Raw genomic sequence first — 26,413 nt, forward strand, 5'->3', positions numbered from 1 at the left:
ATGTTGACGTGCCGCCCATGTCCGTCTTGTGTTTCTGTGCAGGAGCAGTACCAGTACCTTTACAAGGCCATGCTGAGCCTCGTCAGCTCCAGGGAGTGCGGGCTGAGTCCCGCGCACACGGACACCAACGGCCTGGTGGTCATAGTGGACGAGCCGGACCCGGCAGAGAGCATGGAGTCGCTGGTGTGACGCGGCTCTTTCCTCAAACCTGGCACTTAATTTATAGAAACCTGAGAAACTTTGGAAAATTTACGTGAGGCCTTTTCTGCCAGACTCTGGGTTAAACGGATAACCTTATTACTTTTTTACATTGATAAAGGTTTTTTGATATTTATTTTTTGTCTTTTTTTTTTCTTCCCTTTTTGTCTTAAATGTTATCCTGCTGAGCGTTTGCACCTGTATTTTAAGTTGACGTGAGGAAGAAGCAGCTCTGTCCGGTTTGCACTATAGTATCAGTGTTACTGCCTAAACCCAGTAAGTTCGACTCCACACGGCTGAGGCCTGGCTGGGCCGAACGATCATGCTTCGGATGCCAGGACCGCGTCGAGCGAAACCTCGGCGTGCGGACGGACACCCTGTCGGGCTGATGGTGAACTCCTCCGTGAAGGTCTGAAAAACGAACCAAGGCAGCGGCACGCGACAGCCTGGCCCAGCATGCATGCTTGTACCGCACCGTCTCCTTCTCAGACTAACTTATTCCACGCCACCCGCCATATAGCCGACGCTTTTATCCGCCAAGAGACACCGTCACTTGCCTAATTCATTTATTGTTCAGTTATCTCACCGATGTTTTACGGAATTTACTCACAGACTCTTACGTTGAAGGGGGTGTTAAAATCCACAGTATAATGTGAACCATTTATTGCTTTCTACAAGGATTTATAACGTTTTGTAATATATATTATATCCTTATTAGTCCACCAATGTTTTTGAGTAATTAACCCCCGTTCGTCCCGCTGGCCTTGCATCCATCATTGTGGAGCGGCTACAGCGTCTGATGACGAGCCGGGGGAGTTACTTTCACTTTTTCTTTTCCGCAGCTTTGTCAAAAACACAGCCTTTACACATCACCTCGCGTAACAGGTTCGGCCCTCGCTCTCACGCAAAACATCGTTTCTTAACCAAAGATGTGGTTCCAAGTTGCAGCACGCCAACAGTCTTGTCCTAAAATCGACAAAATCGCTTTTTTTTTCTGCCGCCGTTTCTTCGTTTTCACAAGCTCGTGGGTGTAAAAACATTGAAGTAAGGAAGTTTCTGCCTCAGGAACTAACCGTTAATAATGATTATAGTCAGATTATAGTCAGATTTGACAGATTATAGTCAGATTATAATCTGGCAGATTAACGTCAGATTATAGTCGGATTATAATCAGATTATAATCTGACAGATTATGGTCAGATTATAATCTGGCTACAGTACGCTTTCCTCACATTGGTCAAATATGATGTGTATTTAGATTTATTTTAACCGGGACTATATGCTGTCTGTGTGTTTGTGCCCTGTTTTGCTGTATGAGTATCCCTCCTTCTCCGCCGTGAAGCTCCATCTGGAGACAGACACACAACACATCTGCCGTCTCTCCCGTTTAAGCCCACTTCTCTGCCCCAGAGGAGGTTGCTAGGTTAAGTTAAAACTCTCCAACATTTGGAGGTCAGTGCAGATTTCTGACCATTTTTAGCTGAGCTCAACCACACGCACCTTTCTTTGCATCGACAGTTTTTATTGCGTTTGCTTTGCTGCTGAACTTTTTCTCGCTCGGTTGCGTCCTGCTCTTGTCCGCCGTGTCATGTCCCCCCTGTGAAGTCAGAGCGCTTTGCTTTTTTTTTGTTTTTTTGTTGAAGACATGTACACATTTTACGTCACGAACAAACCACTTCACTTTCAAACTCTTTTTTGTGCTCATAGATTTTTTATATTTTCATACAAAAATTTGGTTTGTAAAGTGGCCCTTATAGTAGGTTGTGATTTTTGTGGGACGCGTGGTGGCCCCGGGTCTCCGCGGTCGGCTGGTGTAGCCGACGGGTTTTCCTCACATTCCCATGATGGAAGAGAGTCGGTGAGCCGGTATGTTTACCTTTACCCATTACAGCAAGGTTCACAGTTTGTCTATTTTGTAACTTGAAAACGAATAATGAAATGGTTTTGTCCATTTATCTGATTTCATGTTTATATGATAGTATCATGGTTTTGTATCACTATGATGCTGTGATATACTATAATAGTGTAATAGTGTTATTTAATACGTAAACTGTATTGCTATACATAAAATAAAGTATGAGTTTTGATGTACTGCATTCTGGTGTTATTTATTTATTGTGGATTTTGTTTCCCCCTTTTTCTCCCCAATTATACTTGGCACAATTACCCCACTCTTCCAAGCCGTCCAGGTCGCTGCTCCACCCCCCCGCCGATCCGGGAAGGGCTGTAGACGTCACCAGCCGCTTCTTTTCACCTGACAGTGGGGGGGCGTGTGGGAGGATCATGCTATTCCCCCCAGTCCCCCCCTCCCTCTGGACAGGTGCCCCGACCAGGACACAGCCATATTCCCACCCGCAGACACGGCCAATTGCCTCTGTACCCAGATAGCAAAGTTGCTGTGGCCTGGACCCGTCCCACACCCGACCCTTTCATCCGGCCCACATACCACGTGGAATGATGGCACTTGGGTGGTCCGCTCCTGTTTACCGGATCTGGGCCAGAACCAAGCCATAGCAATGCCGCATGTGCCACATATTTGCCAAAGGTGACCCATATTTGTTTTGTGATATTTGGGCCATATTCACCATTTACCACACGGGCCACTTCAGGGTCACATGTTGCCGAGAGCACCACATCTTTGCCAAAAAAGGCCCACATGTGATTTGGCATATTTGCTATAATACATGTGGGCCACTTCATGCTCACTTCCATTTTGTCAGGGCCATAAGAAGGCCATCAGTGCCGCATCACAGCCTGAGGTGGCCCACATCCGGATGCTATCTGGACCAAGCCGGAGGGTAACACGGGGATTCGAACCTGCGATACTCGTGTTGGTAGGCAACGGAATAGACCACCGCTCCACCCGGACGCCCCTTCTGGTGTTCTATTAAGCTAGAACTTGGGTTGATTTCGGGTAAAAGGAAACCCCGTGGGGGCTGTCGCTCTCTGCTGTCTCCATGGAAGTACAGGACAGAAGACACACATGTACAGTAATTTTATTTGGAGGCCACAGCTCTTGCATATTACAACTGTTGGCTTTCATAAGGCAAAAAGCAAGAATGAGTCCACCAGCTAATTCACACATAAAACAAAGAGCGGGTTGGAGAGGGTGCGAACCCACGGGCATGCAGCAATGGCTCAGAATGCAATGTACAGCATTATATATATATACATACAAAACAACAGTGAGACCTAAACAAACGCCACACATTTCATCCTACACAGTTACGGAACAAAGACGGACCAACTTTTGTTTTGTTTTATTTTTTTTTCCCTTTTAAATAAAAAAAGAAAAGATTAGTTCAGCTCTTTATCTCTGTAAAAGTGCAACTCAATTAAAATAGGGCCCGTCTCGAGGCCTTTTTCTCTCTTTTTTTTTTTTTAATGTTAAAACAAAAATAGATTCTCCCAAGTTATCAAAATGGAGGCTATGAGAATATTGCATCTCTAGAAGACCCATTCGTTGTAGTCCACGGCTCCGGCTGGGCCCTGGCTACTCTGTGAGAGATGAGAGCACATAGCGTCGACGCACGGTTAAAAACGCAGGTCTCGACCTTACTGTCGATGTTAAGAACAGTGAAGCGGACGAGGAAAACACGTTAAATCTATAACAGCCGTGGAACTCAAAAGGTACAGAGAGGTTTTATTTTCAGTTTTGAAGCAGTTGGCGTTCACTTAAAAACAGACGAGACAAAGGAAAGGGTCCATACACTCATCATCACGACAACGTACCATTAATGAATGTAGAATACGACAAAAAAAGCGCCATATAGGTTTTGCATTGGACAGGGACACACCTAATTTATCTCACTCGACATTGTCAAACAAATGGTACTCCATATTGCTTAGTAACACAGAAATGAATTTAAAAATAAATGAGTTTAAAGACAGGTGCTATCTTTATCATGACACAGCTAAACTGTCAATCATGGTTATTTTTTCCAATTTTTTTCCCCAACTTTCCTCAGTATAAGTACTATTTTTATAGTTAATAGTTCTTTCATAGGCATTTCGAGCTGACAGAGAGGTCCTAGAGTGGCTATCTGAGTAACAGAGTTGGTACATGCATCGGTTACCAGGCTAAAGTCAAAAGTGAGGCAGGGGGTGGGGGAGGGTTGGGGGTGTAGGCTAAGGGGGCTTAGGGATATGAGGGATGGAGAGGGGGGGAGGTCAAAGGGTAGGTGGGGGTCGGGGACGGGGTGTCAGTGCGGGCGCTCTAGTCGTCCTCTTCGTCCTCTTCGTCGCTGTCCTTCATGGAGATGCCCTGCATGCCTCCCTCCCTCACTGAGGCGGTGGCCTCCTCCAGGGTGAGTCTGTTGCGCACCGTTTCGTACATCTTACTGTTCAGGGTGGAGTCCAGCACACCCTGCAGGCGGAAGTCCCGGTACTTTTTCTACAGGTGGAAAGTTGTGTCAGCACACTCCTCACAACATGCAAATAAACAAATCAGCCTTCTTAGTTGTTGGCTTTAAAAGCGGTGTTGAAGTTTGGTAGAGCCTCAGGTTGAGTGGTCACCTGGCCATGATGTAAGTCCAAATAACTGAGAAATATCTTCAGTAGTTGCTTTATGCAGCCCAGATGGTGAATCTGGTATATTGGGTTTTGTTCTCTCTCTGTTCACTTCCATTTTACAGTGAAGCAGGTCTCTATGTCCCACTTCTAACACATAACACAACTAAAGCAGATTCTGCCAATATATTAAATAATGAGCCCCATCACTCGTTTTGTTAAAATCAAATGTCTCTCTCTCTGTTATTTCACCGTGTGAATTTGAAAGCAGATGGATAGATCGCTTATGAGACCAACTGCCTTGCTGATTCTTGTGTGAATCGATCTGATTGGTCCAAATCTCCACATCCACTTCCGAAGACTCCATTCCTGATGGTAACCCTTGCAAAAAATAGTATTCTTGAAGTTTATTTTATTAAATAAAGTTCAAGTTCAAGTAAAGTTCAAGTATATGTACTAGTAGTATACTTGTAAGTATATTAGAGGGACAGCTCAGGTTGGACGGGTTGGAGACAAAGCAAGAGAGACAAGATTGAGATGGCTTGGACATGTGTGGAGGAGAGATGCTGGGTACATTGGGAGAAGGATGCTGAATATGGAGCTGCCAGGCAAGAGGAAAAGAGGAAGGCCAAAGAGGAGGTTTATGGATGTGGTGAGGGAGGACATGCATGTGGCTGGTGTGACGGAGGACGATGCAGAGGACAGGAAGAGATGGAAACAGATGATCTGCTGTGGCGACCCCTAACGGGAGCAGCCGAAAGTAGCAGTAGTAGTAATATTGTTTACTTGTAAGTATACTTAAGTATAATGTTGTTTAGTAAATCTCTGATAAGTACTTAAAAAGAAATCTGAAAGTACACTCACTGATTTTTAGTTTAAACGTTTAGTTTATAAGTATACTAATAGCACACTTGAATGAGCAATTTTTGTTGCAAGGGAAGCAAACCGAGCAGAACTTGGCTTGCTAGCATGCTGGGAGACATTTTACATATTCAATGAAGCTACGTAGAGGGACAGAGAAAGCACAAATAACTAATTAGACGCCAAAACATGAGTGATGGGACTCGTTATTATATATATTGGCAGAATCCACTTTGTGCAATGGAAGTGACTTGCGAGAGAGAGAGAGCGAACCCCCCCCCCCCCCACTCTGGATCGTCTGGGTTGCACGGAGCAACTGTTGAAGATGTTCTGTGACTATTTGCACTTGCATCATGGCCAGTTAACGACACAACCCAAAGGCTCCACCTAACTTCAACATCACTTCAACAGCTGAAGCTGGTAGAAACTGTCCATAAAAGCATAGGAGAAGTTAACTTGAGAAGTGGCAAATACTTCTTCTTTTTTTTTAAATCGCCAACATACGAAACCAATAATTGAGATTGCATATTTTGATGTTCAGGAACAACGTTATGCCAACCTAAAGGTATCCAATGGAGTTTTTGACCACCAGTAGCGCTAAAGAGCACACTAAGAAAAGCCGCTGCCTGTAACGTTCGTAACGCACGTCACAAGCACCCGGAAGTAATGTAGGGCGTCGTGAATCGAGCGCTCGCTCGAGCTCTCATCTGTTCGCGCTCTCAAATTCTCCTCGCTCGCGATGTATTTTTCCGACCGGAAATACGGCATGGCTTAAGGCTCGACTAGACGATCGCCTGTCTCTCGATCACCAGTCGATAAGGCAAATTCAAATCCACCAGATTCATAGCCAAGTCAAATGAAGGAGGGCATGTTGGCCTTTTTGTGTGAGCCTTCACGTCACCTTTGCGATCCTGATGAGGATTTTCAGCTGGTAGACGTGGAGCTGCTGGTCCATGCGCTCAGTCAGCCAGGTCCCCAGCAGGTTCATGGTGGCGGTGTACCATTGCTGAAACACACAAACACAACGCTCTCCAGCAAAACACACACTCGCACGCATCCCCAGCACAGACTAGCACATGTGGCCCGGCTCTGACGACACCAGGCGGGCGAACTAAAACAACACTGAGGTTATCTGGCTCGGCGTGGTCAGCCCGACCCAGGTCCAGATGTATGTAGCGAGGCTCAGGTTCCATCTGGTTCAACTCTGGGCTGAGGACCAAGCTCCAATCAGTTTTTTTTATTTTATTTTTAAGGAAGTAACCAAGACAAAGTAAAGCGGTGTTACTGTGGAAATGTATTCACAAAATGCGAAACTTGAGAATTAAAACCCAATTTAATAATAATAATAAAAAAGGAGAAAAAAGCTCAAAGGTGATTGCTGTTGCCCTGCACCTTCAACCAAGGCTGTTAGGTGCTCATTAGTCCAGACCTGGTTTAACTCTTGCTGCCGCCTGGGGAAACTAATTTAGAGAACTTCAGTTTTGGGGGGCCTTTGCGTTTCCCTCGATAAGAGGCTCGTTTGCAGTCACGTGATTCTGACGACGCGCGAGATTCAGACGGAGGGCAGGAAGTGAAAAGCGGAATGGACGAGGTGGAGCTAGTTTAGCCCGGACTGTGCTAGCTTAGACGATATTATAAGCGAAAGGTAGAAACAGAAAGTAAGACGTGTTGGACATGATCCTTATGTTATGAAGCGTGGTTTTTTATTTATTTGACGAAGTGGTCCCTGCACGCACGCGCGTTATCCGACCCCGCTCCTCCCGACCCCAGACGAGGGTTCGCAAGCCGTTTTTTCCGGCCAATTTATTGCCCCCTCCCCCACCCCCCCATTAACAACAACTTCCGGTACTCAGTAAAACTCCTTTTGGTTTCTCAGTTAATGACGCCAAACATAGGCATTTCGAAGGGTTGTGATCGTGCTTCCTATGTAGAAAATCACTTTTTTTATGTAGAAAATCACTTCCTGCCCTCCATCTGTACTTCGGACGTCATACGCAAACGCCCTTATTCCTTCCCCACGCCGTCGCTTACGTGCCAGCACCGTCTGACACTCAACAGTAAAGTGTAGGCATCGACCACTAAAGCGTTAAAAAGGTTCCTTTAAAGGAATTCAATCCATCAACATCTTGCTAAAAAAAGAGTTATCTTAAATCAATGTAAGACTATTAGGGGGACAAAAACGTGTATAACTGATAAATGAGATGTCAAGTCAGAAAATTAAACGGATTCATCTTTTTCTTCTAAAAGCCATTACCATGTATTGATGTTTTGTAAAAGCTGTGCTGCAAAAGTTTTTAAATGCATCCACTCACCGCGAATTAGTGAAAACGTCAATCTCAGTCTCAGCGTCGTATGTTTGATATTTGAATCCTAAAACTGTTATTTTGCAGGTGCCACTGGACCGTTTGACTGTATGGGTATAGTGAGTGCAGTTTTGGGGGGTTTACTGGCAAAAGTAAAAACAGAATGAAAGTGAGTAAAATGATCAGCAGGCAGGGAGCGGCGGTGTGCTGTTTTCTCACACTCTTCCACAACCTTTTTTTTTGTTGGCACAGGTGGAGCGTCCATCCAGACGGTTTCGATTTCAAATTACAGTATAAGAGAACAGCACACAGAAGTGACGGAAACGGTTGGCATCCCCTGCCGGTGTCAGGAATAAACAAGTCAACTTTGAACATGCGAGTTGGCAGGAACGCAACAGGGATTCTAGCTCCGAATTGAAAGTGGACGGTTTCTCATCTGTTCTCTCGCTGGTTCGGTTCTGAGATTATTTTGTTTTGGGTTTGGATCGAGATGAGGTGGATGGTTCGACGGCTGCAGCTGGAGGCCAGATATGCAGGGTGTGCAGATGCCTGTCCGTGTCACAGTCGAGTTGAGCATGCAGTGCATGCAGACCTGGCAGGTGGGTGAGTGGGTGGGTGGGCGGGCGGGTGGCTGAGGTGCGGTGCTGTATGTGCTACGTATATGAGGCAGAGCTCTGAGGAGGAGGGTCATGCTAGAAGATGTACACAGGAAGATTATTTGACTCCAAAAAACCATGCCAATCGAACATAATGTGAGAAAACAACGCAACATTTTCGAGATAAGTGCCACTTTTGAAATAGAGGGGGCAGTAGGGATGGCATTAATCGGGGGGGGGTGTAAACACAAATAAATAAATAAATCGAGAGCAGATAAAAAAGGTTTTGAAATAAATCTGCGAGAGACAGAGAGATACAGTAGAGCCTGTGCAACACTTAGTTGTTGTTTTACCAGATGCATGCAGGTAGATGGATGGAGATGCATAGGAATTATGAAAAGAAACAAAACATCGAGACGTCCTGAAACTGAAATATGTCTGGACTACTATTAAGAACTGAAACACTCACATCTTGAGACATTTTAAGAACAGTTTTAGCGTGGAAGTCCTGCGTGGGGTTCAATGCACTTTGTGACCACACAGAGGACAGATAAGGACACTCCACACAGGAGCACTGATGGCACACAAGGAGACGGGACAACCGACGTGGAGCTCAAAGCCAACACACTACACAACAGAGTTGCACATCACCCCAAAAACACACAAAATCATATTTACTGAAGCACAAGAGTGCACACCCTTGAAAATCTACAGCCAACACACAAACATGTGGGCCTGCGACACACGCTTCAGTACCTTTCAAAACGTACAATACACACAACCACTGCCACACGGGGACGGCATACCTCTCAAACACACAAAGCCATCACACACACACACACACACCTGTGAAGACACAGGTCTGCACAATTTGCTTCTGAGCGATATGAGGCGGGCACATCACAGCAGTATGTGTAGGTCAACTCACACATGAAGGACACATTACTTCAAATGCATCCCGTTAGGATTATGTTGTGTAAGACAGTGCTCTCTCTCTCGTAACCCCCCCCCCCACGTTAGACCGTGTGCATGCAGCATGCCGGCGTCCCGCATCGGCGCTGCCAAAATAGTCCCGGCCCGTCCAGCGGTGCAGCATGCACCCAGCATTTACGGCCCGTCAATGGAGTGAACCGCAAATACCCGGCGCATCCTGCCGGTCCGGGACGGGCAGGGGACTCGGTGTCACCACGTGGCTGACTTAATGATGCAGGATGGAGCTACTCACTTGTTGACCCCCCCCCCCCCAAAGCACGTGGTTAACCAAAGAGATGGAAACATTCATATGCAGTAGCGCTATTTGTCCTCTGCACATAATCCGGTATTGATCAGAGAGCACTGCTTTAAATAATCCTTGTTGAAGGTGCTTTTGTGGACTCTTTGGTTTTAAACAATAGCGACTTCATATGCAAAGGTCCAAAAGCACTGTGCAATGCACACCAGAATACAGAGGGCAGCAGCTAGGATTTAGAGAGAAGAGACAGAGCGAGACAAAGGAAAAGTCAAAAGAAGTCGAAAACCAGCCGGGCCTGTTCGACCCCTGGCCTCAAAATGGGACTTATCCCTCTCTGCTCTGTTGTTTTGCCACATTCTGCAAAGTCCCTCCCTTTTTGGTGAGGAGGTAATGGCATTTTTACTTACATCAAATAACCTTTCTATATACACCTCCTCATTGACCTTATCACGCAGCATGTCCTGAGAGTGGCGCACAAAGGTCACGTAGCCGTCAGCCACGTCCATCCCGGGTTTCTGCAAAACAGCATAAACAGACAACATGGGTGGCTCTGCGCTCAGAGGAGCCAGCGTTCACCACTACATGATCAAGAACATTCAGGGTCACAGGTTCAACTTGAAGGTGTAGCGCTAAAACACACTAGAACACATTATTCTAGCAAAGACAACAGTGAATTATCAAAAATGATCTAAAAGAGCTGAGTTTAAACATCCACATGTGCTCTCTCTCACGCTCTCTCCCTCCCTCCCTCTCTCTCTCTCTCTCTCTCTCTCTCTCTCTCTCGCTCCCTCTCTCTCTCCCTCTCTCTCGCTCGCTCACTCCCTCTCTCTCTTTCTCTCTCTCTCAACATGCAATAAGGTGGGCATTGACATTAATCACCCCTCACGTCAGCGGTCCACACACACACACACACACACACACACACACACACACACACACACACACACATGCAGATGGTGTAAATGAAATATATTTACCGGTACATCCACATATTTTGAAGCAGCTTTTACCTGCATTTACAAAAAAAGAAGAAGAAGAAAAGTGTTACCGCACAGGTTGAGAGGTGATAGAAGGGCGTATTCATCATTACATTCGTACTACAGAAGTGTCCAAATGTGTCAAGGACACTGAGCCCATGTGAGGATGCAAACAGAGGCGTCTGATCTCACCGTGAAAGAGAGGAAGGAGGAGAAGAGAGTGCCCTCATCATATCTGGAAATCTTGGCCAGGACGCTCTCCAGAATGACGACAAACTGAGAAATAGCAGTAAACAAACATCATAAAACTGCAACTTTTGATGGTTCGACACCACTCCCTGGAGCTGCTGTGTGTGGGATGTGTGAATACATCACAAGCACTCCTGCAGTATCAGAAAGTATACCTTTGCTACCAGAAGCTGGATCATGTCCTTCACACTTTCCTCAATTAATTCGTCGATCTGAGAATGGTACTGCTTCTGGAAAACGGGAGCATGGCACAGCATAAGTCAGTTTGTCAACTTCATTTTCTCGATACAAAACACGAACATATTTTCGCCATGTGTTCTTGGCAAGGCGTGTACCTCTTGGCCCATCTCCATCGCACACAGTTTAGCTGACTGGTCCTTGGCGTCCACCATCACATTGAACATGGTGCATATTGTCGGGGAAATGCGAAAGTCTGTGGACCTGCTGCTTTTCGCCAGCTTGGACTCAAACGCCATCCTTGTGCTGCAACACAGTTAAAAACGTTGCTGAGCGAGAAATCACAATATGGCATGGTAAAATGTGCCCCCCCCGCCCCCAACACACACACACACACACACACACACACACACACACACACACACACAGACAGACACACCGCTTGACGCAGTTCTCTATCATGTCGCTGGACATGAGCTTAATGCGGCTCTCTAGGTGCTTGGCAAACTCCTCTTCGGGCCAGTGCAGGTCTCTGATGAACGTCTGCAGGGCGTCTAGCTTCCAGAAGAGGTCCTCCGACGTCCCAGAGCCGTTACTGCCATCGAGCCAAACACACACAGAGAAGTAAGAGGACACGACTCAACTCATCCCGGCTGAACTGAGTGGGTGCAGAATGGGACGAGGTTGGGGGGAGTGGGGTTTGTTGAATAGGGGCAGAGGAGTATGGTGTTCCTCCACACCTCAACAGAGCTATTTTATCTCTGACCATACACTGACTGACTGGTCCGTCCAAATGTCTCTCACAACACCATTTACAATTTTTGGTCATGGTAATTTTTTCTTCTTTTTTTAGACGGTCAGTGTATGGGTGGAAAAAAAAGCAGAATGGGTTTTTTGTAACAAATCAATAACCATGCTGTAGAGTATGATTATTGACCTTGGTGTGAAGTGGGCACATGCAGGTAAGTCACTCCAGATACAGCATCGACTACACTGTGTTAAGACAGAGGAAAGGGGAATGGAGAAGTGAGGGAGGGCATGTAAAAACTGCATTCATGCCCCGTCTCTGTTTTGAAATGGACTTCCAAATTGCTTTCCGTAATCACAGATAGACCCCACCACCACCATGACAGGCCCTCTCTCAACGTCCATGTCCCCAGGCTGGTGGGGACCCTGGAGTAACTGTCAAACACACCATGCAGACCGTTGTGGGGTGGGGGTGGGGGGGGGCTGCCTTCCTAAATAGAGCTCAGAGGGGAAGGGATGCAGAGAGGACATGGAGGAAGGAAGGGGGGGATACAAAAAGATGCACAGGAGCGAGGGGGTCTCCATTGTGTTAAACGCCAGATGCAATGAAGAACTTGATGCTTCAGAGCAAAAAGCAAACAGTGCACCAGCTGATTAGCAGCTTGATGGAGACGGCACAGACTGTCCATCCCATCCCCTCCGATGTCCTGAAAAACCCTCCAAATCAAGACTACAGGCTGGGGATTTAAGCACGGCGGACCAGAGAAACATCCGAGGGTTTGCAATGATTGCTTGTAAAAATCACCACGGCAAATATCTATTCTGTAAGATGAAGCTGGAGAGGCACTCCTTGAGCAGAAAGAAAAAAGATTTGGCCAATAATTTCAAATGTTTTCGGGGTTGGTGGGGTGGCTGGATGGGGGTGGGGGGGTGAGGGGGTCACAACCTGCATAGCAACCCACCAAATAGCCTCTGAGAAACAGATTGGGCTTGGCCTGTATCTGTGCACCTCAGCTCAACAGCATGCATGTTGAGATAAATGAGAGGGTTCAGCCTCTCATTTCAGAAGCACAACTCCACCTACTCTAACACCTCACACAGACCTCTTGGCATGAACATGAAAGGTATCAATAACGTTTTGACACAAAATGTAACTCGTAATTTTATTTTTTTTAATCCCAATTCAAGGTGGTAACCCATGTTTTGGAGAGCCACGTCAGTCACGGGTGAACATAGTCATTATCAATGTTAAGTGGTTTTGAGCTAGCAGCATATTCATACCAAGGCGGTCTCTGCTTGTGCATTAAATTCTAGGGTGAACTTGTTGAATACACACTCAGAGTCATAAATAGCAGCCATCCATGACGGGGTAGAAAAGCTAGGCATTTGTGGAAGGTTAACTGATAGTCCTGCTACTGGCACTGGCAGATTTGGTACTTTGGGAATTTGGAGGTTCACATTTGGTAGGTTCACATTGGGCAGATTACTTGTTAAACTCCTGCAGAAAAGACAGACAAAAAGAAAAAAAAAACAAAGGAATCCATAACAGTGGTAATGTGGAAGCTGCAGAAAGCCATGTAACACTTATCAACACCCAAAAAAAAAGAAGAGGAAAACCTAAACACAGGAAAAGACATAAACATAGTATATGTAGACGAGGACAAAGCTAATTTCTAGAGATAGAACATGTACAGAAAAGACCCGAAGAAAGGACAAATCAAGAGAGATACATCCACTATCAAATAAAGTGAAGAAGCAACATAATTATTCAAAGCACAATTAGAAATTATGACCATGAGAAAACAAATCTCTTTTGCTTGAACCATTCAATAAACAATGGGAATGCATACGTTTGGAAGCCATGAGAAATAGCAATATCAGGAACGAAAAAGTAAAAACTGAGCAACACAATAAAGTGGAGAACATCTCTCCCCGGCAGTGTGTCAAAGCAGACATTATGAGGGTTAGTTCACGGAACGAAATTAATAGAGATCTAAGGCCTGACCTTTGGTTTCCACTGTGTGGAAAAAAACATTAGTATGACATATGCACTGCACATGACAGGTTTACTGATAATCCAGTAAATAAGACAATTCCTATTAGGGCTGAACAATATGTTGTGTTAACACTATAATGTACACATGTGCAATGGTCCCACTGCAAAGGACACAATCTACGTCGTGCTAAAATGCTGTTACTGCTTCGTAGAATGAAAACTGCTAGCAAGGCCACTTAAAAGTGGTTCGTACCATCAAAGAAGGTTGAATCACTTCATCTGGATACAAAGTTTATTGACCAATATGTATCTGTTGATAAACGTTGTATCCAGATGAAATGATTCAACCTTCTTTGATTTTCTTACCTGGATTACTGAGCATCTATCAAGACAAAATAGACAGTACAAACCATGATGCATGCGCAATAATCCAGGTGACAGATACATTTCATCACTCATCTAAGTGACCTCTTCAGTCTGAACTGACTGCAGGTACCCCCACACTTATAAACAATACAGTGGCATAACGACAGAAACCAATGACCAGTTTCATATGCAAATATGGGCGTGACTATTAAGTAGAGTTACAGTGGCCATGTGTACTATTCACAGAGGATTTGGGAATGATTGCAATCACAGCATTGTAAGATGGCGACATACAGTGCCGCTTGAAAGTTTGTGAACCCTCCAGACAGGGTCACTGTTTTTATAAAAAACATTAAAATAAGCTTATTACACATACATCCAAATCCCAATTTGTAAAGCACACCTTCCAAATAATAGACACACACACAAAAAGTGATATATTTTCATTATTTAATTCAACAAAGGTGGTTTATTTCACAAAAACTGAAAATTTAACATGTGCAAAAGTATGTGAACCCTTGTATTAGTAGCTTGTGGCTCCTCCTTTTGCAGCCATTACTTCAACCAAACGTCTTCTGTAACCACTAACCAGTCACTCGCATCTGCTTATGGGGATTTTTGCCCACTCCTCCTTGCAGAACTCAGCCAGTTGAGAGAGGTTGGAGGGACATCTGGTATGTGCCAACTTCTTCAGGTCTCGCCACAACATTTCAATTGGATTAAGGTCCGGACTTTGACTGGGCCAATCCAGAGTACGAATCCCCTTTCTCTGAAGCCATGCCTTTGTAGTTTTACTGGAATGCTTTGGGTCATTGTCTTGTTGCACAATCCATTTTCGTCCCAGCTTCAACTCCCTGGCTGATGGCAGGAGATTCTGGTCAAGAATTTGTTGATATGTCGGAGAATTCATGGTTCCTTGGATAATATGGAGTCATCCAGGTCCAGAAGCAGAAAAGCAGCCCCAGACCTTCACATTTGCACCACCATGCTTCACTGTTGGGAGGAGGTTCTTTTCTTCATATGCAGTGTTGGCTTTTCTCCAAACATGTCGGTTTTGATTGTGACCAAATAATTCTATTTTGGACTCATCTGTCCAGAGAATGGACTTCCAGAAGGCCTCTGGTTTGTCCAAGTGCTCTCTGGCAAAGTTGAAACGGGCAGTTTTGTTCTTTTTTGAGAGCAGAGGCTTCCTTCTAGCAACCCTCCCATGAATGTCATGGCTATTCAATTTTCGTCTGATTGTAGACGCATGCACATTTGTCCCAGATGCTACCAGAGAGGTCTGCAACTCTCTAGAGGTGATGTGTGGGTTGGCCTTTACCTGATGTATTATTTTTCTGGTGCTTCTGGGTGATAGTTTTGATGGGCGTCCACTTCTAGGCAGAGTTGCTGTCATGTTGAAGGCCGTCCATTTGTAAATTATATGTCTTACAGTGGATGGATGGAGCTGGAATCTTTTGGAGATAGTCTTATAGCCCTCCCCAGACTGATGGGCTGTCACTACCCTCTTCTTCATGTCCTCGGATATCACCTTTGCTCTCGGCATTGTTGATTTGTATGGGACCACAGTGGTTTGGTTGGTTTCCTCTCTCTTTTAATTAGTGCAGGCCAAACCCTTTCCCAAGGATGTCTAATTTCATTGGTCTGCTTAAATGATTAATTAAGCACCCAAATGTGTTTCACCTAAGTCTGTTACCTGCTTGACTTAACCAATGCAGCTGGGGGTTCACTTACTTTTGCACATACCCTAATTCCATGTTTCATGTAGCTTTTGGGCTACTTAAACAAGTCCCACTAAACAAGTAGATGCAATTGATAAACATATATCTGACATTTCATATATAAAAACTAGTGATGGTAAAATAAGAAAATCATGGTAAAACAACAGAAACATCTAAACTGCTCAAGGGGTTCACATACTTTCAAGCAGCACTGTATGTACTCTTAGGCCTCCCCCTCGGTTCAGGGATGGTCCTTCCCTCTTCACATAGATGGCCTCTTTGACTCCCCATTCAAACCAGCGTTCCTTCTATCAAGGATGTGCACAGCCTCATCCTTGAAAAAGAGTGGCCACTGGCCTGTAGATGGTGTAGACTGTGGAGTCCTGGCCTGACGTGTTAGCTGTCCTGTGTTGTGCCAGCATCTGTTTAGTTTCCCCAATGTACAAGACACTGCAATCCTCCTGGCATTTAACAGCGTACACTATATTGCTCTGTTTGTGCCGGGGGACCTGACCCTTGGGGTGGATCAAGTTCTGGCGCAGCGTTTTTTGGGGTTTGAAAGCAACTGGACGCATTGTTTTGAAAATATGTGTCTCAACTTTTCCTACACTCCCACCACATATGGAATCACCACTGGTTTACACTTAGGCAGCTGTTGTCCTTCTCCTCTCTTCGATCAGCTGGTGCACTGTTTGGGCGTCTTCCTGGCTTCGACAAATGCCCAGTTAGGATAACCACAATTAACCAGGGTCTGTTTAATATGGGATTTCTTCCCTTCCCTGACTGCTGTGTCAGTGGGGATGTTGTCAGCTTGGTGGTACAGCGTCCTGATGACTCCTAGTTTGTGCTGCAGTGGATGATGAGAGTCGAACCTTAAGTGCTGATCAATCTGTGTTGGTTTGCGGTAAACATCAACAATCAAATGTCCCCCGTCACCAATTGCAATTTCACAGTCTAAGAAAGCTAACCTGTAATTTTTCACAGCCTTCTTAGACTTTCTTAGTCTTCTTAGATTGTGAAATTGCAATTGGTGATGGGGACATCTGATTGCTGATGGGAGTGGGCATGTCGGAAAAGTTGAGATGTGCATTTTCAAAATACTGCGTCTCAGTTGCTTTCAAACCCCAAAACACGCTGTGCCAGAAGTTGGTTTTTCCCCCAAGGGTCGGCTTCCCCGGCACAAACAGTGCAATGTAGTGTATGCTGGTAAATGTCAGGAGGATTGCCGTGACTTGTACATTGGGGGAAACTAAACAGACGCTGGCCAAGAGGATGGCACAACACAGGAGAGCTAACACATCAGGCCAGGACTCACAGTCTACACCCATCTACAGGCCAGTGGCCACTCTTTCAAGGATGAGGATGTGCGCATCCTTGATAGGGAGGAATGCTGGTTTGAAGGGGGAGTCAAAGAGGCCATCTATGAAAGAGGGAATGGCCATCCCTAAACTGGGGGGGGGGGGGGCTAAGAGTACATCTGTCGCCATCTTACAATGCTGTGAGTACAAACATTACCTAATCCTCTGTGAATAGTACACATGGCGAATGTTACTTTAGTTAATGGTCATATCTATATATTTACATATGAAACTGGTCGTTGGTTTTGGTCGTTATGCCACTGTATAAGGGTGGGGATACCTGCAGTCAGTTTAGACTGAAGAGGTCGCTTAGATGAGTGATGAAAAGTATCTGTCAGTAAACGTTGTATCCAGATGAACTGATTCAACCTTCTTTGATATGATCTATTTTATTTATTTTTGTAAAAACCACTCAGGGAACTGATGTATAGCTGCTGTTTATTTGGTTTCTATTTTAGGTCATTTAAAATAATTTTATAAATCAGGAGGTTTGCTCTTGCTCTTTTGCACTAAAATCTTAAATGACCTACTTTTTTTCATGTTAATTCCCTTTAGTGATATTGCAGCTTTAAGTGTAGTGTAATATGTTGAGCTGGGGGACGGTGATATGAAGCCTCCTGGATCCTTTCTACACACCACCCCTCTTTAACTCGCCCACATCCAATACTCCTCTTTAAAGTTACGAAGTGCATGATGTGTTGCTTGTGGATGAGCCTGGATTAATGGGTGAATATTAACTGAATACAGGGGCGTCATGTTGAGTCAACCAGAGAATTGAACCTCCGCCTTGTTTCCTAACACCTCTCTGATCATGGGTAGAGTAATACATTCTTTCCAAATGGGGCGAGTGAAGTTAAAAGCTGTATCTGTACCAGCTACATCTGGTGAAATAAGGGAACTGTAAAAAATATATTGCGATGTCAGTTTTTTCCCCAATATCATTCAGCAACATTTCCAATTAAGAAGAACACGAGATTCTGCAGCTGATTTCTTTGAGTCATGTGGTCCTATACTGAGTGAGAAGTGAAGCTGCTCTCCCGGTTTCAGAGCTCGCCAGAAGTGTGTCAGTCATCTGGGAAAAAAGCCCGGCATCTCCAAACCATCCTACAGCTCAGCTACTGAGAGGAAGGCTCCTTACTTTACAGGCTCCCATGACTCGCGCTCAAAGCCCCTGTGAATTGACTGTGCGATGGAGGACTCCATCAGATCCACATATCTAACCACCAGAGGAGCGTACAGATCCTGGAGGTGTTTGTGGAACTTTCCGTTGCACAGATGATCTGGGTTGGAAAGAGAACAGAGACAAAAGAGAAGTTATGAAGTGATACGGGAACGAAGGCTGTTCACAGGCTAGCAGGGTGTCTGGGGAAGGTGCGGACGGCATCAGGAGGGGCTTACAGTCTGCCCGGAGGAAGTCGTTGAGCAGCTGGAAGAGGGGGAAGCTGTCCCAGCTCTCTGGAGACTGGATTTCCAGTGCGGCATCCATGTCAACAGCGTAGAGGGCCAGGAAGTTTTCTGCGTGCTCCACCATGAGGTCTGTCCACCATGCGAAGGCCTAGAGAGACACGGGGGGGGGGGGGGGGCATAGGAAGGTGAACAAGGCCTCCTTGAGCAACACAACTAGAAGACACGGGTAGGAAAGCTACAGAAGGAGCAAAACCGACTACAGCTCATCATGTTTGAAAGGAAATACCACCAGATGTCTGCATTCAAATATACATTTTGCCTTTCGTTATGACAATTCTTCTTAGCCATGAAAGAGATTTATTCATTTTTGGGGAATAGGAATAACAGAATTATATGAGAAGTATATCCTTTCAAACACAGGTATAGTATATGCAAAGGCAGGGGCTACACTATCCACGCCGGCACACCGTTGTGTGTCTGAATGTTTGAACGTTTGTATGTGTGTGTATGTTCTTGTACTTCTATCTTTCTGAGGACCACTTTGAGTTTTTAACCAATCAGACTGAGGACATTTTTGCAAAGTGAGGACACTTTGGCCAGTCTTCACCTCTTTAAGGGTCTATTTTAGGGTTACGGCTTTGTTTTAGGGTCAGGGTTAGAATTAGGCTGAGGTTAGCGTAAGGGTTGTAGTTCTGCAGGCATGTAGTTCTGGTGGTAGAGGCACCGCTCTCTGCCATGTTTTCCTGCTAGCTGATGGATGGGATGGGAGCTGAGTAGATAACATCATTCTCCTTGGACACTGAAGACGAGTTAGCCACCATCACCTACTTCCTCCCACAGTCCAAAGACATGTAGATAAGGTGAATCGGCCATACTAAATTGTCCCTAGGTGTGTGTGTGTGTGTTTGTGTGTGTGTGTGTGTGTGGGGGGGGGGGGCTGTGATGGCCTGGTGGCCTGTCCAGGGTGTCTCCCCACCTGCTGCCTAATGACTGCTGGGATAGGCTCCAGCATCCCCGTGACCCTGAGAGCAGGATCAGCGGTTTGGATAATGGATGGATGGATGGATGGAAAGAATATAGTCAATCAGCAGTCTTCACAAAGATAGAAGTACAAGAATGTGAGTGTGTCTGTTTGTATCTACGTGTGTGTGTGTGTGTGTGTGTGTGTGTGTGTGTGTGTGTGTGTGTGTGTGTGTAACCACCGGGTGCTCTAAGAAGAAATCAGTCATCATCTCCTAACAATTAGGACTTCGAAGACAAGTATCGTCTTCACTTGGCAGTCTATGTCTGGCCATAAAGTAAAAAAACAAACAAACAAACAGATAAATTAGTGGTCAAAGTGCGATGCTTGTTATAGCCATGGCTATTTTTTTTTACAGATTCAAAGGAGTGGTGCTATTCTCATGCAAATGTGGAACTCCCTGCATGCTTTGCTGTTAAGCTAGGAGTTGAGGGTTCCACCATTCACATCACCGACACCCCAATACACCCACGAGATGTGAATGTGACACATGCAGCTTGCCGTCTGGACACACCGAAGACTGCAGCACGCAGCACCTCTGGCGTTCTCCAATAATTGCGAAGAAATGTCCGTTTTGCACACTCAGAAAACTCAGCACTTTCGCACCCTTGAAAGCCGGGGGTGCCGCTTTGCTGGCAGTCTTGGCCTGACACGTTTTGCTCATCATTCAAAACTGACATGTTGCCAAATCCAAAGGGGGCGGGGTATATGGAGAGAAGCTTAATCTTTCTCATTATGCCACATGCTTCGTTGTCATATCATGTCATCAGTCCTCTGCAGTTAACCATCAGGGTGGCTGTCAAAGCCTTACTTACCCGTCTACTTACCTGTCGACCCCCCTAACTTTTACTGTACGATGCTTGACGGTGCTAGTGTCTGAGCAACAGGCAACAAACAAAGCTCTTCTCCATCACATTCAAGGAGAGATAGTGTGCGTTTAAGGAAAAGGGTGGGCTACGGGGGGGGGGGGGGGACCATGTAGACAAGGGACAAACGGGCAAAGGTAGACAGGCAAAAGTGGGCCCCCATCCTTTGTCGAAGGTTAAAGGACAAACAGAAGACCCGGGACACTGCTGCACGCCAGCTGCTCAGCCAAACACGCGACTGCGCTGTTGCACGGCAACAGTTGCCAAAGCAGCCGTCCTGAGGGACGATGCTGATGCTGGAGTTTGGAGGGTGGCGGGGGGAGGGGAGGGGGAGGGCATGGTGTCATCTACAGTATAGGACATGCACAAACCATTATATAGGGGTCTGGGGGGGGGGGTCTGTCATTCAACTTCACTACATACCTCTTTCCCCTGCTTGGACAGTCGCCAATCATATGAGCAGGGACACAGCAAGACGTACAGAACAATAAAATATCTTTGAGGCATTTGTTGTTGTTATTGTTTACTTTTATGAAGCTTAGAAGCTCCTATTAGAAGCTCGAACTAGAAACCAAAGGGATGGAAGAGGGGGAAGCTGGGGAATAATGCTTAAACGGGTGTGAACTGTGAACTTTACTTGCTGGATGGAGGGGGAAACAAATGTTCATGGTGGATAGAAGGTCCAAAGGGACACATATGGAGCATACTTTGGGGAATTTATCAGTCCAGCATGCTTGGGAGAAAAAAGGAAGATTTCCCATGGCCCGATGAGCATGCTATATGATCACAACATGTTGCGCAAGCTACATACAGAGCCTTGAGACTACACTGAGCACGCTCTCACTTGTATGCCTGCAAGCCCACCCGCCGCTATCCAGGTCCCTACTCTGTTTCTGCCTAGGAGAGTCTTCTCGTCTCTGGTGGCGGACATGCGATACAGGGAGGTTTATGATGGGGGGGGACTGAAGAAAAAGAGAAATAATAATACTGTACCGATTGATCTCCAGAACTTGTGACTGCCGCCTGTCAAGCATATTCAGAAAGATACAGTAAATCTGCTTGGTCTGGACACGCTATGGTCCCACTGGACCACCTCCAGCTCTACACATCCACACATGCTCCTCGCGTCTCTCTGTCAGCCTGCAGGTCGCGGTGGCAAACTGCAGCTTAACGAGAGGGCCAGTCTACCGTTGGCATTCGTGTCGGTAAAGACAGAAGCAGAGCTTTTCCTCAATTGAATACTATATTTGGTATCTTACGTATTTCATATATCAAGGTGGAATTTAATGCGCATGCATTTGCTATGAGTGACCTACATCTAACTTTACATCTGTACTTCATATGTTTACACATACATACATGTGTAAAAATATACTAACTTCAATGGAATATTATTTTTTCAAGGCAGTCAATGGCTTACATAACGTTGCACCACTGAGCCATGAATTATGAATTAGAGGGGGGAGCTGTGTACACTAGAGGTTTTTTTTCTCCTCTGTCCGACTCTAATTAGCGGGTTTCTAAATTAAATCCATCTTTGAAAGTTTTTTTTCTTTATTTACTGGAGACGTAGAATGAAAACAAGTCTTTTTTCGGGTTTGGCGGGGCGAGATAAAAGAGCGAAGAGTAAAACGGGGGAGAGTGGCCTGAGGAGGGGAGGAGGAAGAGGGTTCCCACTCACCTCCGCATGGTGCTCCTGGTTCTGCTGGAGGACCTCTATGACTAACTCCGCCAGGCGAATGGTTTCCTCCAGCTTTTTGGCAGGCGTGACTAAGCGGCCTACGTTCTCTGAGACAAAAGGTTGAGGGTGAGAGGATGAGCGGTTAGTGAGGCACACAGACGGACGCCAAGAAGTAGTTTTTTTTTCTTCTTCTAACATTTCCCTCATCTATAAGTTGGACTGTTTCACATAGGCCCTGAAATGTATAAATATAGTCCCTAAACTGGAATAATGAATCATGATGTGCTCACACCAGATTCACAAAAACACAAGTTTTATATATATATGTGTGTGTGTGTGTGTGTGTGTGTGTGTGTGTGTGTGTGTGTGTGTGTGTGTGTGTGTGTGTGTGTGTGTGTGTGTCTTTTGAGTTTCATGATGCAGAGCCAAACTAAAATTGATTCTTTGTGGGGAATTTAAACTTGTAAGAATACCATGGCTCTGGGAATGGCTTGTAATGTGGCAATAAACACACACACACACACACACACACACACACACACACACACACACACACACACACACGTGAACTGGCTCCATGTAAACCATTATAAACCTGAGTTAAGGTACACTGTAAAAATAATTCTTTTTTTTCTGTTTTTATATTTCTATAAATTGGTTGCTTGAATTTTATTGTCATTGGTCATCGAGGACATTTTTTTTTTGCATTTTTTTCAAAAGACTTATTTCTTATGCCATTTATGATGAAAAAGTGTCATTCGTGACTGAAAAGTAAGCCTGACTCCATCATATGAAAATGGGCATTAACGAGAAGGTACAAACATTTCAGAGGTTATTCTACTTAATCTTGGGTTTTCCTTCACTTTGTACACATTTGTCAAAAATCAATTCTAAGCTGTCTTGAAGTATTTTTCCATGTTTTATCAAAACTAATTCACAAAACAAAAAATGAATGCTCTTTACTGCAACTATTTTGAAAATAATAAAATCATCTGAAAAAGACCCTCATTTCTATCAAGAGTGTAGCTGTTTGATTCAATGTTGAGTTATTTTTGCAACCCAAATTTCACATTAATTCTCAAAAATGGTGCTTATTGTGACTAATAAGCAAAATAATGTGCCTGAGTAATGTTAGACGAAGTCTTAATGAATATTTTACAGTGTACACAAGCCATCATTCACAATGTGCCACACAAACTGCCCTGGCCCTCTCTAAAACTGGCAGACATACATGAGATTAACCTGTAATAGGATGGCGTTCGTCATCTGAGTACAAGATGGACTACGAGACAGGTGGATGTGGTGAAATGACATCATCAAAACATTACAGTATAAGATGGGTGGGTGATGGGTATATAATTCAACATGTAACTGAATGGCTACATAGATTAGAAATTAAAAGCACATGTAATACACTACATAAACCAGAAGGACGGTACTGGTGAATACTGACAGGTTTCAGAGTGTGCTCGGGGGTCTTCATATCAGTTTTCAGGTCATCGGTATTGAAAAGACTGAGAGTTTCTGTTCAACTAGGCGTTTTAAGTTTATGGTTTTATGGCTCTTTATGGTTTATCAATAGATGGCTTTTTAATGTGTGTCCACAACAGCTTCTGCAGAGAGAAGTCTAAGGAGCCAGGATTATACTTAAAATCATAAAAAAGAAAAAGGGAGTTAAAGTCTTCAAGGTCAGTTGGGTGGGCCAAATGGATCTGCATCAGGGTTGCAGCCTCGGTGGGCAGGTTTGTCCTTTAAGCAGGAAAATCGGTGTGAAAGGTGTGGACACCGTGCGACAACGCCTTGCAGAGGAGCACCGTGGCCCATAAGACCAGTCAGCACCAACACGGGGATCGCCAGTTCGAATCGCCGTGTTACTTCCCTACAGACACAACTGGCCGTGTCTGCGGGTGGGAAGCCGGACATGGGTATGTGTCCTGCTCGCTGCACTAGCGCCTCCTCTGGTCAGTTCGGGCGCCTGTTCAGGAGGGAGGGAGGGGGGACTGGGGGGAATGGAGTGATCCTCCCATGCGCTTACGTCCCCCTGGCGAAACTCCTCACCGTCAGGGGAAAAGAAGCGGCTGGCGGCTCCACATGTATCGGAGGAGGCATGTGGTAGTCTGCAGCCCTCCCCGGGTTGGCAGAGCGGGTGGAGCAGCGACTGGGACGACTTGGAAAATAGGGTAGTTAGCCAAGTACAAAAGTGGAAAAAATAATAAATAAATAAATAAATGAGACCGGTCAGACATGATAATTAAACACTACATAAGGTAGCTTAAATGATGCTTTGGGCAATTAAAACAAGAAACTGCACTGTTTGCAAACAGCTAATGGCTAATGGGGTCTCTCGCTAATGAAACGATAGTACGAAGTGACTTCATTACGATCAAAATGATGTTTGGCGGGTAATATGTACAAATGTGTCTTACGTTTGATGACCAGGGTAAAACAACGGTAGCCCTATTTTGTGGGCGCACCTCTATCATGTTTTACTGTCACACATAGGCAGAACTAGCTGTTATGTGTATTATAAGAGATTGTATCGCTTTACTTTCTTATATTTCAAAAGTCTTTTTCAGGTAACATGTGAGGGACGTTATTCTAGCCGATGGAAATGTGCAGTTGAGACTGCTGCAGAACCGAGATGAACCGACCAGCCGCATCGATATAAAGCAATACAACCTCTCGGAACTGATTTATTTAAAAAACAAGCGCTCGCTCAAAGCATGCGGGGGCATCCGGGAGCTCTGATGAATGGATTAGCGTGTATAAATACGTGAACGATGTACTGTGTGTGTACTATGTTGTACATGCATGGGTTAATAATGCCTGGGTGGAATCAAAGGTTGCTATGCAGTGTGTGTGTGTGTGTGTGTGTGTGTGTGTGTGTGTGTGCGTGCGTGTGTTAGGACTGTGTATGTGTGCGCTGTGGCCACGCCACAAGTTAAACATGGGTTCACCTGGATCCTTCTGATCCTTTTGACCTTTCTCAACTTCGGCGAGGAAAGAGGAGAGAGGAGAAAAAAAATAAAGAGGAGATGTTTAGTATCGACATCGTCTATGGTTATTTTCATGTTGGGGGGCGGGGTGGGTTGGGTGGGGTGGGGGGGGAGAAAGCGGCGCAGCTGTTAATTCATCGCCATCTGACCCACTGAGAGGATCTGCTGGAGGGCTTTTGGCTCCGGGCTGTGCGGTTTCTAGGCAACAGACAGACGTCACAGACACACGGTTAAGTAAAACAACACGGAGACGTCAGCCTGTGGAACGCTGGAAATGAAAGAAAAGCGACAACGAGATGTTCTGTTAACAAACACACAAGGCTGAGACCACCAAAGACAGTCAGGGCACACGGCAGCGTTGAGGATCAGAGACAAGATGTACTGGGTGACTTGAGTCGAACCAACGTAAGATGCAGGACATTTTTTTTTTTTTTTTTGGACAAACACAACCTACCCCCCCATCCCCCCGCCCGCACCCCTGTTCCACATCCGCTGTTGCTGGCGTCATGGTGGAACATAACAAAGCCTACCTGCCGACACACAGCAAAGCACGGACACGTGATTGGACTGGATGACTGCAGGAGACAACAATATAAAACTGCATTCAAGTCAAAAGGGATGGGCATCCAACCAAAAGAAAGAAGCTTACAGACCAGACCGCTCATTCATGTCCATCACAAACAGACGGTGCTGTCAAATTCCCCGCCCAGTTCGGTGATGGCACTCAGATCTCCTGACTAGTGCTCTCCCCAGTCACTCTCACAAGACATAGCCAGTGATAAAAACAACAACAACAACAAAAAAAGCATGGCAGGAGTGACATCTCTGAGGAAAAGATGAGAGGGGGAGGGGGTAGGAGGATGAGGCGAAAGAGTGTTTGAACAAAGGGGAAAGGAGACACAAGGGAGAGGATGATGAAGGTACTCACGGATGGTTAAATCCATCACTTGTGACGCCAAGCAGTAGACAGGGTGCTCAAACATTTCCCTCTTTTTCCCTACAAAAGAGGATCGGGGCATGCAAGAGGGTGGGATCAGAGGTTGGAAAGCCGAGAGGTCAGAGGCTGATGGGAAGAGGGGCTGTCCAGGTGAATATGGTATTGGGTTGGGAAGGAGACCCCAGTGACAAAGTGGCGAGTTTACTATGGTTTGTT

At 45.4% G+C, this 26,413-nt stretch overlaps 2 protein-coding genes across 10 annotated transcripts in view; one reads left to right on the forward strand and one right to left on the reverse strand.

Annotated features, from left to right (window-relative positions):
• Positions 1–2,282, forward strand: part of LOC130107012 (receptor-type tyrosine-protein phosphatase gamma-like) — a 162,102-nt gene extending 159,820 nt beyond the window's left edge. For all 3 annotated transcript variants that reach the window (XM_056273397.1, XM_056273398.1, XM_056273399.1), the window contains one exon: positions 43–2,282. In XM_056273397.1, the coding sequence (XP_056129372.1) occupies positions 43–189 (147 nt within the window). In that variant the 3' untranslated portion in view covers positions 190–2,282. The remainder of the gene's footprint in view (positions 1–42) is intronic.
• A 1,989-nt stretch (positions 2,283–4,271) lies between these two features.
• Positions 4,272–26,413, reverse strand: part of cadpsb (Ca2+-dependent activator protein for secretion b) — a 95,233-nt gene continuing 73,091 nt past the window's right edge. For 2 of the 7 annotated variants that reach the window (XM_056275516.1, XM_056275515.1), the window contains exons 17-27: positions 22,265–22,371; positions 18,688–18,844; positions 18,428–18,569; positions 11,541–11,696; positions 11,260–11,407; positions 11,080–11,154; positions 10,868–10,951; positions 10,676–10,708; positions 10,106–10,213; positions 6,470–6,574; positions 4,272–4,591 (exon numbers count right to left, since the gene is read on the reverse strand). In XM_056275516.1, coding sequence (XP_056131491.1) covers positions 4,415–4,591; positions 6,470–6,574; positions 10,106–10,213; positions 10,676–10,708; positions 10,868–10,951; positions 11,080–11,154; positions 11,260–11,407; positions 11,541–11,696; positions 18,428–18,569; positions 18,688–18,844; positions 22,265–22,371 — 1,292 coding nt within the window. In that variant the 3' untranslated portion in view covers positions 4,272–4,414. Of the gene's footprint in view, positions 4,592–6,469; positions 6,575–10,105; positions 10,214–10,675; positions 10,709–10,867; positions 10,952–11,079; positions 11,155–11,259; positions 11,408–11,540; positions 11,697–13,184; positions 13,347–18,427; positions 18,570–18,687; positions 18,845–21,006; positions 21,016–22,264; positions 22,375–25,221; positions 25,255–26,188; positions 26,258–26,413 lie in introns of all 7 variants that reach the window. The other 5 variants (XM_056275511.1, XM_056275512.1, XM_056275513.1 and 2 more) reach the window with 5 other exon arrangements.

The sequence above is a fragment of the Lampris incognitus genome, chromosome 2 (assembly GCF_029633865.1).
Source record: "Lampris incognitus isolate fLamInc1 chromosome 2, fLamInc1.hap2, whole genome shotgun sequence".
Classification (NCBI taxonomy): Eukaryota; Metazoa; Chordata; class Actinopteri; order Lampriformes; family Lampridae; genus Lampris; species Lampris incognitus.